General features: G+C 42.6%; 1 protein-coding gene across 1 annotated transcript; it reads left to right on the top strand.

Moving 5' to 3' along the window:
- Positions 1 to 1,475: 1,475 nt before the first annotated feature.
- tmem276b (transmembrane protein 276b) lies at positions 1,476 to 10,530 on the top strand (the record flags this gene model as incomplete). Its single annotated transcript, XM_084541731.1, has 4 exons — positions 1,476 to 1,882; positions 6,769 to 6,882; positions 9,908 to 10,045; positions 10,283 to 10,530. Exons 1-4 carry the CDS (start codon positions 1,486 to 1,488, stop codon positions 10,528 to 10,530), a joined length of 897 nt encoding a protein of 298 aa, XP_084397857.1. The 5' UTR covers positions 1,476 to 1,485.
- Positions 10,531 to 15,822: the final 5,292 nt, after the last annotated feature.

The raw sequence follows: 15,822 nt of genomic DNA, 5'->3' as shown, positions 1-15,822 counted from the left end.
CCACACTTCAGTTAATAATACAGCTTCAAAGTGACCATGTGTCCCTTTATTAACAAAATCCAAGCTTTAAAAATGAAGAAAGAGAACAAATTAGAGCCTGAAAGTTTACGGCGAAACACCAGCCATTTAAGAAAGAAAAACATCTCATAGATCCAGCTCCACTCTTTGGAGCACGCCACTGAAACGAGCGTGGAAAATAATAAAACTTTATTATTCCAACATCAGACGACTTTCCAACATTAGAAGAGAAGGAACGCCACGCATCCCTGTATTAAACTTGCAGATCTGCACAGTGGCTAATTGTATTATAAAGTAGGCTAGTCCAAATGATCTCAACGCACTCATATTGAATCTGTTAACATAAATCCAAGTCTAATGCTCAGTCTGAGAACAATCCAGTGACAGGAAATGCGCGTCACTTTGCTGACTAGCAAAGGAGAACTGGTTCTCAACCATCAGTTCAGTCACCACTTGAACATTTGTGACATTTAAAGCTCACAAATGTGTAAAGATGAACATCAGGCTGCTCCGGTTTCCACTTAAAAAACTTAAATGCACAGTGAGACGAGATGTCAGCAGCTTTTAATGTCACCTTTATTAAACGTGTGTTCACGGTCAGGTTCAAATGCTGCAGAAAACACTGTAAAATGTACAATTTTAATTATATAATACATATCAATAGCAATAGCTGTATAATTCATGTCAATTCTCCATCTTAGTCAGAGCTCAGACCCACATTCAAATGAACTCCTGTGAACAACAGCATCAGCATCTCAAACTGTCACTTTTATTCTGCAAATAAACTAGAGATTATTATTCCAGCATGCACATCTGAGGGTTTACACTGCCTTTACCACATCCTATTAACATTTAATAGTTTGTATTCTGGCACTCATATCACGGCTTTAAAGGAATAAAACATAAAAATCTACCAAAATAAACTAACATAAGAGCTGCTCTGTGTTTCTATAGATGATAAATGATTATTGATCTAAAATAAATAAATAAAGCTGCATATGATCTCATTGTGCATCCTTTCCACCTGCGTTTTTACGTGTTTACCGGATTTAAAAGGAGCCCATTCAAGCGTTACAAACGACCACTCCCCCGCAGCGGAGCGCATTCCTCTCTGCTCCCCATCCCGCAACAAACCTGGAGGAGAGAGAGCGCAACTACATCACTGCCTCCTCCTCCTCCCTCCTCCTCCTCCTCCCTCCTCGCAGCGTTGGTCGCCATCCATCCCCTCTCCTCCTCCTGTACCATAACAGATGGTGGGAACAACATTGCATCCACCGGGTACCACAACAACAATAGACCGCAGCATCCAGTCCGGACGACGCTGGCCTTGCACCATCATGGTCCCGGTGCAGGACTGCGTGAGGCTGTGAGTGCCGTCGTGATTCGTTTCACGCGGTACCACCACCACCACCACGGCCACGGAGGAACCTTCTTGCGACTGTTCGGGCTCTCCATCGAGCGGGGAAGATGGCCGCGATGAAAATATTAACCAGCACGGGGCTCTTCCTGGCTCTCTGCGCGCTGGGGCTGCTCGCCATGGCGATCTGCACCGACTACTGGTACGAGACGGACGCGCGGAGGCACCGGGAGAGGTGTAAAAACTATGCCAACAAGCGAAACGACCCGGGCTACATCTACATTTCGAACCACAACCTCCCCCTCCAGATGCCTCCAAAGAGCCTGGAGAGGAAAGGTAGCGGCCCGGACGCTGCTCCTCTCCTCAGGGGGAAGCGGCACTTTCTGGCCGCCGCGTCTGCCATGGAGTCCCACTGCAGCCGGCAGTATAACTCCACCATCTCCGGGCTCTGGAGGAAGTGTCACCGTTCGGGCTTCGACCTGGAGACCGAGGACCTCATCTACAAAGGTAAACAGGAGCAGCCTGGCTTTTCTTGCGCGCACCAGGCCGCGATGCTCGGCGATGAGCTCACACCTCAGACACAGGAGCATCCAGAGGCCTCTGGCATTTACGCGCCCCTGTGCCTAGATTTCTGAGCTTATTGATGGAGATGCCTTTTTAAAAGCGTGCCTCTTTCGTTTATTGGTGATTAGATAATCTTCCTCTCCACCCTCTGAGTCCATCTCTTGAGATAATGACCAGCTTCAGTTGTTATCTGGAACAATAGCCTGCGGTGGTGATGTGTTCATGGTCAATTTATTGTGCAAAAAAGGAGCAGAATCGTTGATAAGTCTGCTTTGAATGCTGGAATACAGCAAAACAGACAGCTCAACGTGTAAGCCCACGTCAGTGAAGAACGGTGAGAAGCCATATTTCAGGCCTCAGCCCACTGATGACATACCTTGATCCGGGCTGAGGTCCTGAAACGGAGCTTGTACAAAACATGAGGTAGTACCACAGTGTGGGGGGAAACAAACACAGGTGTGTTAATGTGCAGGCTTCACATCTGTCCCGACTGGGCAGAAATCAGATTTAATGGCAGTTTCCTGAATACTGTCACACACATCATGTCATTTTTAAAATCCATCACTGTCAGACCCGACACCTGTCTGTCTACCTAGAAATAATTCCTTACACCCCGTTTGGTCTAATTGAACCGGTGAAATGTGTAAATCCTCACCTCTTGTTGCGTTAAGAAACATATTCTGAGATTAATGACATAAGATTTTGAATGATATTTAAGATTCAAGATGTTTAATGTCACATGCTAAAGTAAAAACAGCAGTTTAGACCGTACAATGGATTCTTACCTTGCAAGTCTCCCTTAATAAAAACACTTAAAATGCTCCACATTGCAAGAACAGTTTACTTACAAGCTGTTAGTAACAAAAAGTGATGTATATACCGATCAGGCGTAACATTATGACCACCTTGTGCCTCCAAAACAGTTGTGACTCATCAGAGAATGGACATGGGCCTTCTGAGGGTGTCCTGTGGTGTCTGGCAACACAACGTTGTTAGTGTGGGGGGGGGGGCTTTGAGGGGAGGGGCCTCTGTGGATCATCCCACAGATACTTGATCAGTTTGGGATCTAGTGAATTTGGAGGCCAGGTCAACACCTTGAGCTGTTCTTCATGTTTTTTTTTTCAGTTGTTCCTAAAGTGTTTTTGTGTGTGTGTCTGTGTCAGGCTGCATCCTGCTGGGGATGGCTGCTGCCGTCAAGGAGTGCCATTGCTATGGGGTGGGGGTGCCTGGTCTGGTCTAGGTGGGTGCTACATGTCTAAGTAACAGCCACACCAATGAATGCCAGGTCCAAAAGTTTCCCGGCAGAACAGTGGTCGATGTTATTCACTTCTCCTGTCGGTGGTCATAATGTTGTGGCTGATCGGTGCATCAATATCCACGCACCATGTGATCAGCTTTTAGTTTACAGATTCGGAAGTGAGCTCTGCATCCTGCTGGGGATGGCTGCTGCCATCAAGGAGTGTCATTGCTATGGGGTGGGGGTGGTGCCTGGTCTGGTCTGGTCTGGTCTGGTCTAGGTGGGTGCTACATGACAGCATGAAGTCCAAAACGTTTCCCAGCAGAACACTGGATCGTCACAGTGAGTGGTTTTAATGTTACGGCTGATCGGTGCATAGTGACAAGTGAAGATACTGACGACACAGTTATGTTTCTGTGTGACTGACTGTAGCTCTCCTCGTCCTGCAGAGGTTGCCTTTATGACGTAATAACTCATTAACACATGCAACCTTCATGAAGTTTGTCGACTTGTCACAGGAAGGTGTCGAGACAGTTTTCTGGCAATTTATCGTTTGAAGACAAGATTCTTTGCAAGTGTGCATTTAGCTGCTATTTAAAAGTCTCTCTAAGCCTGGTGTAGATTATGAGTCTGGTAGCACAGCACTTGGATTTCATTCTGGGGCGTATTTTAACCACACAGCTGGACGACCCCTCAACCAATCAAAAGCCTTAATGGCTGTTAGCTCTTCAACCCTTAAAGTTATCTCTTTCACAACAGCGCAACTTAAGATATTGAGTCACTGACGACGGCCATTTTGTTGCAAACAAAATCAACTCCACAGCGCTCAGGTAACGCGTATCACAGCTGATCTCCAACCCGTACGTAATAAATGTTCTAAAGGAGCCGAAATAAACCCACAAAACATGTTGTGGGCGAGGGAACTTAGGGCTGGCTTCCAGGCTGAGCTCACTCGGTCCACGATTCAGCTCCTTTTCGATAGTTTAGTTGCGCAAATGTGAGCACTAGTACGTTAGAAATGTCTTACCATATAATACTTTTTTTTCACAGTATATTTGGGGCATTAAGAGCTGGTATCATATAGGAACTAACGCCAGCTAGTAGCCGCTCTACTTTGCCTTATTCACTACACTGAAGGATAATCGTCACAAGAAACATCACATTTAAATCATCATCTGACTGAACATCTAAACTGCTCTGACGCTGCCAATTTCCACCCAACGTAAATGCGATTAACAGTTCAAACGCACGGTGAGACGAGCTGTCAGCAGTTTTTAACGTCGCCTTTATTAAACATGTGTTCACTGTCAGGTTCAGAGGAAGATAAATGCCGCAGAGCAGTTCTCAGGGATCGGAAACCTTAAAAATACTTTGAACAGATTTAAATTTGCCTTTGGATATTAAATCCAAAGACAAACTTAACTCGTTTTATTCACCAATACGATGTTAAATGAACACAGCTTCCAGGTCAGTATTACGTGAGGTGTACATTATTAGCACTCAGATTAAAGGAGGCCGTTGAACTCACCAAACCACGTGCCGGCAGTAACGACAAACATCTACCTGGTCGTACCTGAAGAGGAACCAACAGTACTAAACTGGGGAGTAAAATAATCCGTCACAGTCTGTAGATTCACACAGTGACTCAGAAGAGCTTTGAGCATTCAAGATAATTCAATATCTGTCAATGATCTGCTTGGATCTACCGCCGGTTTGGGAGTATTTACATCATCAAGTAGCTGCCAGTAGTCTATCGATTATTGTCACATTTGTCTATTAGGCCTTTGTTTATTGACTAATAAACAGAAACTTTTGAAGAACCCCTTTCAAACTTTTTCACCATCAAACAGAAGTTAAGATTTATTCAGTGTAATTAGGAAACGTGTTGTTTACTATAGTTTCTCATTAAGACGACGTTGAGTATGATTTAACTTCGGTGACTTTTACTGATTGGAATCGGAAATTCAGCTGGAAGGAGACGCCATTCACCATCACATAAACATCTACTGCAAATTTAGATAGACAGATACTTATATCATACATATGTACACACCGATCAGCCACAATATTATGACCCTGACAAAAATTGTGACAAATTTGGACCTGGCGTTCATTCATGTGGATGTTACTTAGACATGTAGCACCCACCTAGACCAGACCAGGCACCCCCACCCCATAGCAATGACACTCCTTGATGGCAGCAGCCATCCCCAGCAGGATGCAGCCTGACACAGACACACACACAAAAACACTTTAGGAACAACTCCTATGCAGAACAGCACAAGGTGTTGACCTGGCCTCCAAATTCACTAGATCCCAAACTGATCAAGTATCTGTGGGATGATCCACAGAGGCCCCTCCCCTCAGAGCACCCCCACTAATAATATTCTGTTGCCAGACACCACAGGACACCCTCAGAAGGCCCATGTCCATTCTCTGATGAGTCACCAGAAGGGAGACCTACACAGTATTAGGAAGGTGGTCATCATGTTATGCCTGATCGGTGTGTGTATAAATATAATAGATATGTGGTAATATAAAATGTATAATATCAGTTGTCCTCTGTTAAGATGCTTGTGCGTAGCGGCTGCTGCAGTGAAGGGCGCAGAGTTAAATTTCTGGTCTGTGTAAAACTTACTGGGTCCCTCAGCTCTGATGAACAGCTTCAGGCTTTTTCATTTTCCATTTTCAGCCTCTCTGGTCATAATTAGGGACGGATGGATGTAAACATTGCCGCGTTTGTGTGTATTCCACACCGGTCGTCAAGACTGGGGTTGATGACGTTGACAAGTCGTCGTTGCCCTAGTGTGGAAAGCTGAAGTACCAGTAGAAAGGAACACGCCGGATGTGATTTTCTATCATTTATTGGCTTTGCATCATCACAGCTTGTTGGGGGAGAACACGGACTGAAACACAGCTGGATGTAAAAACAACTCTCTCCAGTCCTTGGATCTCAAAGTCTTGAACTTGCAAACTTGAAGTTTCCACAAATGTGACAGAGATTGAGGTTTTGACGCTGAAGTTGAATGACGTTTCTTTATTTCTATTATTTACGTTGTTTGAAATTTAAAACTTCACGTGGCTGTGCAGACATACGCCGACTACTGTAGACCCACTCCTCCCCTAACATTAGTAAAGCCATGGTCTGCAAGGAGACTGATATATATATATATAAAATCTGAGCTGGGATTCTTGGGCTCCAAAAACCAAATGCAAAAATTACGAAGAGATTCGTTTTTTAAATCAGAACAATTAAGTTCTGTATGTGGCCTTCGGTGGATTAATCCATATCGCATATTGTTTGCTAATCCGCCCTTAATAACAGTGTAGGAGTGGTTCGGGAAAACAAGGTTAATAGGGCCAGCTCAGGAAAATTAAAACTCAGCGAGGGTGGAAAATAAATAAGAAGCTTTTCTGCCAGTTGTGTGTGTGTGTGTGCAGTAGTTATCTTGTGATTCCAGGAGTGGGCAAAGGTCCAGAATGACATTATTACTTCATTTTCACCTCGTACTTTCTTGAATTAATGCCACTTGTGCTCCAGTTATAATTGTCTCTGTCTTTTTTTTTTGTTTGTTTGTGTGTTTTTAACCAGGAATAATTCAAAGATGTACCCCAGTCAAGTATCACTACTCTTCGTCCATCCTGCCACGAAATTTACCTGTCAACATCACAAAGACCATACGCCAGGATGAGTGGCACGCACTCCGTAAGTCTCAAAGTCTTTTGTTCATCTTTATGGGGTTGTTGTGACTCATTGGTTTGTATTTTAGGTTTAAGTAGTCAGGTATTTTGCTATTTTAACTGTAAAAAATAAAATAATTATAATAACAGTAGATAATTGATTGTTTAACAACCATTAGTCAGTATCTGTTTGAAACTGGTGTCCCTCAGGGCATGATTTCGGGTCCTATCATATTTTCTTTTTATTAAACATTATATGCCGTGTAGTGGGAAAACAGTGCAATGTTGCTTGTTATTGCCAATATATACTTACTGTAGTTACTTAAGAAAGAAAATTAAAAGCCTACTCTCAGTTAGCGTCTTTGTATTTAAGGGTTTAATAGTCTGGTATTTTGCTATTTTCACTGTAAAACAGAAAATAATTATAATAATAGTAGAACCATTAATCATTATCTGTTTGAAACCGGTGTTCCTCAGGGCATGATTTCGGGTCCCATCATATTTTCTTTATGTTAAGCATTATATGCCGTGTAGTGGGAAAACAGTGCCGTGTTGCTTGTTATTGGCAATATATACTTACTGTAGTTACTTAAGAAGAAAGAAAATTAAAAGCCTATTCTCACTTAGTGTCTTTGTATTTAAGGGTTTAATAGTCAGGTATTTTTCTATTTTGACTGTAAAAAACAAAATAATTATAATAATAGTAGATAACTGATTGTTTAATAACCATTAATCAATATCTGTTTAAAAACTGGCGTTCCTCAGGGCGTGATTTCGGGTCCTGTCATATTTTCTTTTTATTAAGCATTATATGCCGTGTAGTGGGAAAGCAGTGCTTGTTATTGACAGCATATACTTACTGTAGTTACTTAAAGAAAATAAATTAAAAGCCTACTCTTATCTCCTTTCACCTCTATGGGTTTGTTTTAACCTGATTTAAGTCATCGTTATTTGATTTAAAGCACATTTCCTGTTTGGCTCAGTGTCAGGCAGTTATTTTCAGAGTAATAGCTCTAGAACTCCACCATATGCTGCCTGCTCAGCACCAAACAGCAGGCGAGATGCAGTTAGCGACAGGCCGGCGAACGTGGTGGAGCATTCAGCAGCCAGTAGTTGCCCTCTGGTGCTGGTGGAGACTCAAACGGAGCAAAAACCAAAGTGACTTTTAGACTTTTAGTCCATCAAATAGGCAGCATTTCCTTCCATTAGTTCTGGTTGTTAAACTGGAAATTAACCTCTAGATCAGGTGACCACATGCTGCCCAGTGTGATCTCAAGCAGGCCGGACCAGTAACACAACAGAATAATAACCTATAAATAACGATAACTCCATATTATTTCCATTGCTTCAGTGCAAAAAAGCACAAATACATAAAAATAAGAGCAACTCCTCTCAAAACAGCACGACCCCAAATGGACAAATTAGGATTAGGTGCCAATTTTGTTGAAGAAGCTCGTTCCTTTTCCTTTCATTGCTTCCGTTTTATTTATACCCTGGATTTGTCCTTAGAAAAAAAAAAAAAAAAACTGTAGACAAACGCAAAAAGCAGATCGAAAAGGAAACAGCTTTGAGAGTTGAAGGAGAGCAGTTTAAGAAAACAAATAATATATGAAAACCCACTCATGCAACGCTCTTTTTGTTCGGGTATGCCAGGTATTTAAACAGAAACCTATGCTGTATTTTGGTTCCTCATATTTGTAATTCTTCTTAACAAATCCGCTATTTGCGATCATTTTCTTTTAAAGTAAAGATACAGATTTCAGTTCTTTTAGCTCCCTCTTCACATTTCTTTCAGATATTTTAAAAATACAACTGTATTTACTCTTGCTTTTACTCTTTTAGGAACATATAACAGTTGTAGTAGACAGATTATTAAATTTAACTAGCAGACTGGCATATTAACCACATGCTAGACTCTTCTATCTGTTTACCTGCTTATTGCTGATTTATTTGAAAGGTTATATTTACCAGTTTTAAGGTAGACAGATGTAAAACCTTGAAGCATTTTTCTCCCATGTCTTCTTACCTCATGACCAGAGGTTTCCAGGTCACCATTGCTGAGTTTTGTAATGTCTCATCTGAGGACATCAGGTCAGACGCATCTGTGTCTCGTTTCAAATCTGTCTCTCCTTAAAACACTTGCATAGGCTTGTGTTTCTTACTTGATATTTTTGTGCAGAGAGTTGACCTTGGATTGCATCAGAAGGGATTTGCAGCAGGATGTACGAGTCCTTTAATCTCTCTGCCTCCGGGTTTGATGTTTTATATTCAGTACAGGTGTTACAGCGTGTTAACGGAGACGTCGAGCACACGTGTGTCTGTTGTTGTTCTGCTTTAAAAACTGACAAGTTCCTCGTTGCTGTTCTGTCGACGATTTGTTCCGCCATGCAAAAACTAACTGTTAAAATGAGGCATGCATTACTTAAAATAAGCAAAATGATCGGCCAGTAGAACAAGAGAAGTTGACTTGGCAAGATTTCTTGAAACAAGTAATTATTTCCAGTCTCAAAGAAGCTGCAGATATTTCTAAACTTGTGTTTTTAGGTTAAAAACGAGCAGATTTTGCTTTGATTTGAGATATTTCGTCTTTGTTAGATGTCAGTTTTTACAGCGCAGATCATCATCTGAGCTTCTTTACCGCTATCGTTATCATCCAGCACGATTTTATCCTTCATTGATGCTCATTGGCCGTTGTGTAATTTAATCATTTAAGAATAATTTCCTATATAATTCCCGAGAGAGGCATGTCATTTAATTAATTAGTACACTTCCTCTTCGTGCAGTAAGTGCACAGCGGGTTGGCCGAACATGAAGAAATGTGAAAAGACAGCTCTACATAAGTAATGAACTTCAGGAACAAATTACCAGGGGATCGATGTTACTTGTTCCTGCTGTAATAATGTCAAATTATATATTTTAAAAAAAATTCTGTTTAGGTTCCTAACCATCAATCGCAGCTTTTCCGGCTGACGCCAGTTTGTACATTAGTCTTAGTTTTTATTGCTGAGTCCAGGTAAGTTACTTGGTGACGTTTTCTTTTCTGCTTGCAGATCTAAGAAGAATGACGGCTGGCTTTGTGGGCATGGCTGTGTCCATCATTCTTTTTGGCTGGATTATTGGAGTGCTGGGATGCTGCCAGCAGCATGACCTCATGCAATATGTAGCTGGGCTACTCTTTCTCATGGGAGGTACTGTGAGAGCACATATGCCCGCATCCACACACGAGCATGCATGCACAATCCAATTTTACTCGCTTTCTGTGTTTATTTGGTGGCAGCTGAGAGCAGCCTTGTGTTAACGTGAGATAGCAGATCAATGCCGCGCGGTAACGTGATTCTCGTCCTGCAGCGGGCAGGCGCGCGGCACATGTAGGAATTTAACAATCGATCGGGAGCCATTTTAAACGGTCTCTTCTGCTCACACAGGAACGTGCTGCATCATCTCCTTGTGCACATGCGTGGCGGGGATCAACTTTGAGCTGTCCCGCTACCCCCGCTCCATGTACGGCCTCCCCGAAGACATTGGCCATGGCTATGGCTGGTCCATGTTCTGTGCCTGGGGGGGCCTCGGCCTCACGTTGCTGGCCGGCTTCCTCTGCACCTTGGCCCCCTCCCTGAGCACGCCGGCTCGCACGACGACCCACAAGCCGAGGCAGGAGAACGGAACCGTGTGACAGAGGCGGCGCCGAGCGACTGACCCACCGGACGCACAAGCCACACCCCCATCCAACCCCGACCACCCCCCTCCTCCAACCTTGATGTTTGACTCTGAAACAGCTTTTGTCTGATCACCATCTCACCATCCCCCACCCAGAGTGTTCAGCGTGCCTGAGTTGGGAACCGAAGGAGCAAAGTAACGACAAACTTCACACACCTAATCTTGAAAAATCCCAGTGGGACGTCCAGGAAGAGTCACACCTACAGTAACACACGACTGGGGCACGCCTCTCATAGCACAACTGAGACTTTTTGGTTTAGATTTTTGACATGCTGACCTTACGACCTAAAGGTGACTGTTTCCTCTGAACAGAATTTGTCTTAAAATGGTGCTCTCCTTAAAGACGTAACACACACACACACAGACACACACACACATGCACGAGAGAAATCCTCCAAACACGCAAACATCAGGCCAGAGCATCCCGTCAGCGTTCCTCTTTCAGTCGAGTGACGTGTGCTGTGTAAATGTTCGTAATGAAGTAAAAAAAATAACTTAAAAAACCAAAAAAAAATCAAAATACAAAGACTGCCCAACGCTTACGTCTAGTGTAGCACACTAACCGATACGAAACACGAGGAGCCCCCCGTCCCCCGTCCCCCCTGCCCCACCAGGGCAGCGTATAAAGGGTCAAGCTGGCGTGGTAAAAATACAGAGTAAAGTATTTCAAGTGAAGAGATTCTATATGTACAAATGCATCTCTGTGTAGATCCACATCATCATTTGTGTAGATTTATTTATTTGCTTTTTTGAACAGGAATGTTCATTTTCCGAGAATCTGCGACAAGAAGGTTATTTATTTATTTATTATTTTATTTTTGCAGAGAGGAAGTGAAAGCATGCCGAGGAGCTGTGGCTCTGACAGCCCAATCATTACCTGACAAGAGGAGAACATGAAACCAAACTGGAAGGGAGGGAGGGGGGATGGTGGTGGTAGTGGTGTGGGGGGGAGGGGGGGTATTTGATTGCTCCAGTGTTTACCCTTAATATGAGTCGACCTTTCTTTTTCTGTGTAATACTCTGAATACAAGCAAGTTAAGCAATTTTAGAAGGGACAAGAAAAATCTCATCGAACTTAAAACATAAGCACAAACTGATGCACCCCTCGCCCCCCCCAAAAAAATAATAATTACCCTCATCTGCATTAAAGGGGAACTACTGTTTTTTACAACCCGGGCCTTATTTCTAGCATAAAATACGGTCGTTTACTCACCCATATAACTTTTGTGTAATTCGTATTCCTTCGAGAGATATTTAGATCTGCCTATATCCATATAGTGGGAGTGACTGGGGCACCGAAACGCAGCCTCTAAATAACCCATTATCTGCCGCGAAACTCGTTCATTTCACCAATATTTTGTTATCGTATGCTAGTGCTATTCCCCGTTGAGTCTGGAGTTACCTGTTATGTTGTCTTCTGACCTGAACTAGCAGTAGCAAATTACAAGTAAACAAGCCGATCGTCGCAGGTGCACGCAGTGCACAGAGACGACATCATCCAGGTCAGAAGACATCATCTGGATGATGATAACATGTAACTCCGGACTGAACGAGGAATAGCACTAGTGTATCATAACAAAATATTGGTGAAATGAACGAGTTTCGCAGCAGATAATGTGTTATTTAGAGACTGCGTTTCGGTGCCCCAATCACTCCCACTATATGGATCTACGCGGATCTAATTATCTTCTGAAGGACTATAAATGACACAAAAGTTATACGGGTGACTAAACAATCGTATTTTATGCCAGAAATAAGGTCCGGCTTTTAAAAAAACAGTAGTTCCCCTTTAAATACAGACACAGAGGCGACAAATATCAGCAGGAGGCCAGAATATCCTAAAATCTGACTCTGGAAATAAAGAAATTAGGACAATTTAGTTTGTGATTGACACCATTTTTCTACATTTGATGAATAAATCATCATAGGTGTGTGAAGTGGCATCTCAATAAAAACAAAAAAAAGAAAAAACAATACAAAAAAATTAAACAAAATGTAGTGATAAATCCATAAAATCAGTTTTTTTTTTTAAAACAAATTGTTTTAAATTCAAATGCAATTGCAAAATTCCATTTTCATTTCCTTACGTTTGCGATACGATCGTTTGATTAAAAATATAACTTCAAAATCTGGTGTAAAAAGAAAAGAAAAAGCACATTTAGTGAACCGACCCCGGCGACGCGTCTTAAAAGACTCATCAGCTGCTTTGCATTTTAATTAACCGCACGTGGGAAAAAATTCAACTAGGCCGCACTGAACCTTTATTTAAAATATTTTTAAGTGTCTTCTTCATGGATGCTAATGTCTGACAAACGGCGGCGGCGGTACCATGCCTTAAACTCCCTCTACGAACCGGTGAAATACCCCAGTGTTTGTGTACTAAGCTACACAGTTGTGTATGTGGTAGTGTGTAGTGTGGGACCAGGAAATCCAAATTTGTTCAGTGGAAAATGAGACATGATTCTCCTCTGGTGACACTTTTGGGGCGATAATAAATCGCGGCAGCCAGTTTTTTATTATTTATTTTTTTGTTTTCTTTTCTAGTTGTGATTTATTTTGGTCCCCTGCAGTCGTTAGAAGTCATTTATTTTGGAAATCACAAAATTCACGATACAAGAATATTACAGCCATGTGTGATGAAGTTTTTTATAAGTGTCGATTGCCTGAGACGAATCATGAGATATTCTATCAGCTATGTCAGTTAACTTTCTTAGAAACAAAAAAAAAAAATGAAGAAGAAGAAGTGTTGTAGTGTGTCAACAACACTGTGCGTGATGTTCAGTCCTTTTCACCGTCACCCAACATTAGGGAGGAAATTAACCGAGGCATGATCGAAATCTGTTATCTCCAGTGTCTTGTTGAATCTTTGCACTTTGCTGCGTCTCATAGAAGTCGGTAAAGCTGACGCCCCCCGGAGCAGTCGGTCGGAGCATGTAACGAGCACCCCCAGTCAGTCGTGTCTTTTTCACGAAAAAGAAGCTTGGGTTCGCGCCATGTTGTGTGTTCGGGGTCAGTCGGTCGGCCCCGGGCTCTTATTGTGAAAATATCTCTACGCCAGTCAGTCGGACAGTATTTATATCTGTGGTCATTACACTGGCAGTGGACAGAATGCAAATCTGTTTGGTGTTTTTATTTATTTTTGATTTTTAGAAGGTTTTAAGTTTGCGGCCAAACTGAAACGCAGTCACGCACACCGATCAGCCACAACATTATAACCACCGACTAACATCTTGTGACAATTCAGTGTTCTGCTGGGAAACTTTTGCACCTGGCATTCATTGGTGTGGATGTTACTAAGACATGTAGCACCCACCTAGACCAGACCAGGCTCCCCCACCCCATAGAAATGACACTCCTTGATAGGGATGCACCGAAAATTTTCGACCGAAAAACCGAAAATGTACTTTCAGGCCATTTGCGAAAATTGCTGCGGTTGTTGCTTGCATCATCACAACATCCTGTTTCGGCCGTGTTGTTTCGGTTGTGTTGTTTCGGTTGTGTTGTTTCGGCGATAAAATTTCTGGACTTTTATCGCTGAAACAACATGTGCAAGCAACAACCGCAGCAATTTTAGGCCGAAAATTGCCCGAAAGTACATTTTCGGTTTTCGGCCGAAAATTTTCGGTGCATCCGTACTCATTGATGTTCAGCAGCCATCCCCAGCAGGATGCAGCCTGACACAGACACACACACAAAAACACTTTAGGAACAACTAAAAAAAAACAAAACATGAAGAACAGCACAAGGTGTTGACCTGGCCTCCAAATTCACTAGATCCCAAACTGATCAAGTATCTGTGGGATGATCCACAGAGGCCCCTCCCCTCAAAGGCCCCCCCAACAACATCCCTTGCCAGACACCACAGGACACCCTCAGAAGGCCCATGTCCATTCTCTGATGAGTCACCACAAGGGAGACCTACACAATATTAGGAAGGTGGTCATAATGTTACGCCTGATTGGTGTATGTGTTACTGTAAGATGTAATGTAGAAGTACTTGGTGCAAGTATAATGTGTTGTTAGGACTGAAGCACAATTGCACACACTTAAAAGTTTCTTTGTGTATTAATCGATGGGATAATCTGACTTCTCTTCTAGTACCGACGTGCCGCCACTGCACACGAGCAGTCGAAAAGTATTACAAGAGAAACTTTCAAAGCACATATTAACACTCTCCCCCCGTCCGCCTCCTCCTCCCCCGCTCCTCCCTCACATCTCAACTAGTCGAGCTCGACAACATTACCAGTGTCTGTAAAAAACGAAAAAAAAGCTTCGCCATCAACTCAAAACGCAGACGACGGAACAGCAGCACGCAGTAGCAACCTTTAACAAAACGTCAGAAAACAACGACACTTTAGAGATGGAGCGAGGTCGGGCGCGGTGCAAGGGCGTGTTTGAAATTGTTGTAAAATCCCTCTCAAGTGGCAACTTCCTGTGTTTCATGAGGAACTTTAGAAATGTACCCTGTGCAACGAGAGATGCCCTGTGAGAAAAACAAAACAAAACAAAACAAAAAAATATACAGCGCCGCCGTTCAGAGTGGCATCTTTGTTTCAGTAGCACAGCTATTATTTTCTACGAGTCATTTATACTGGTTCCATCCACCCGCAGATGTTACGTGGGGATTTAAAAAAGAAAAACAACAAAAAAAAAAGACAAAGATAAAAAAAAGACATTACAGTCTTGCATGATCTCATTACAGTTAGTTTCTTTCAATATACTACAAACTTGTGTCCATTTTTAATTAATTTATTTTACTGAAATAAAATATGTAATTATTAATATGGCGTGGCCGTCAGTGTTTGTGTGTGAATTCTGCAGCTGTGTGTTTCGTCGCCGCTGATGTTTCTGCTTCTTTTTGTTTCAGAGCACTTTCATCTTGCAGGATTTAGCAGGCGTCCAGGTGAAAAGGCTCATGCACAAGTCAAGTGCAAATCATATCCAGAGGCTTTAAAGAAAGGCGACTGGACTTGTGCGCGCTTGTGATGTGATTTGTACTGTTTATCTGGCTGTGATCCTTTAGTTCAAACTGATGACAGGTTTCCAGTCCAACTGAGATGTGATCACAGCAGCAGTGACGACGGCGTCCTCCTCCACACAACGACGAGGCCATGGTGCCACCTAGAGGGCGGAGCTGATGTTTCCTGTCTTTGCTTTTTTTTATTTGTTTAATTTTTTTTTTCTCAAATCCTCGCTCCAAGCCTGTAGCACAACTTAATAGAATAAAAGTAGGACGTTTAACAATAAC

Source organism: Chelon labrosus (genome assembly GCF_963514085.1).
Source record: "Chelon labrosus genome assembly, chromosome: 3".
NCBI lineage: Eukaryota > Metazoa > Chordata > Actinopteri > Mugiliformes > Mugilidae > Chelon > Chelon labrosus.
The sequence above is the reverse complement of the archived record's forward strand: the minus strand, read 5'-3'. Positions and strand labels throughout refer to the sequence as shown.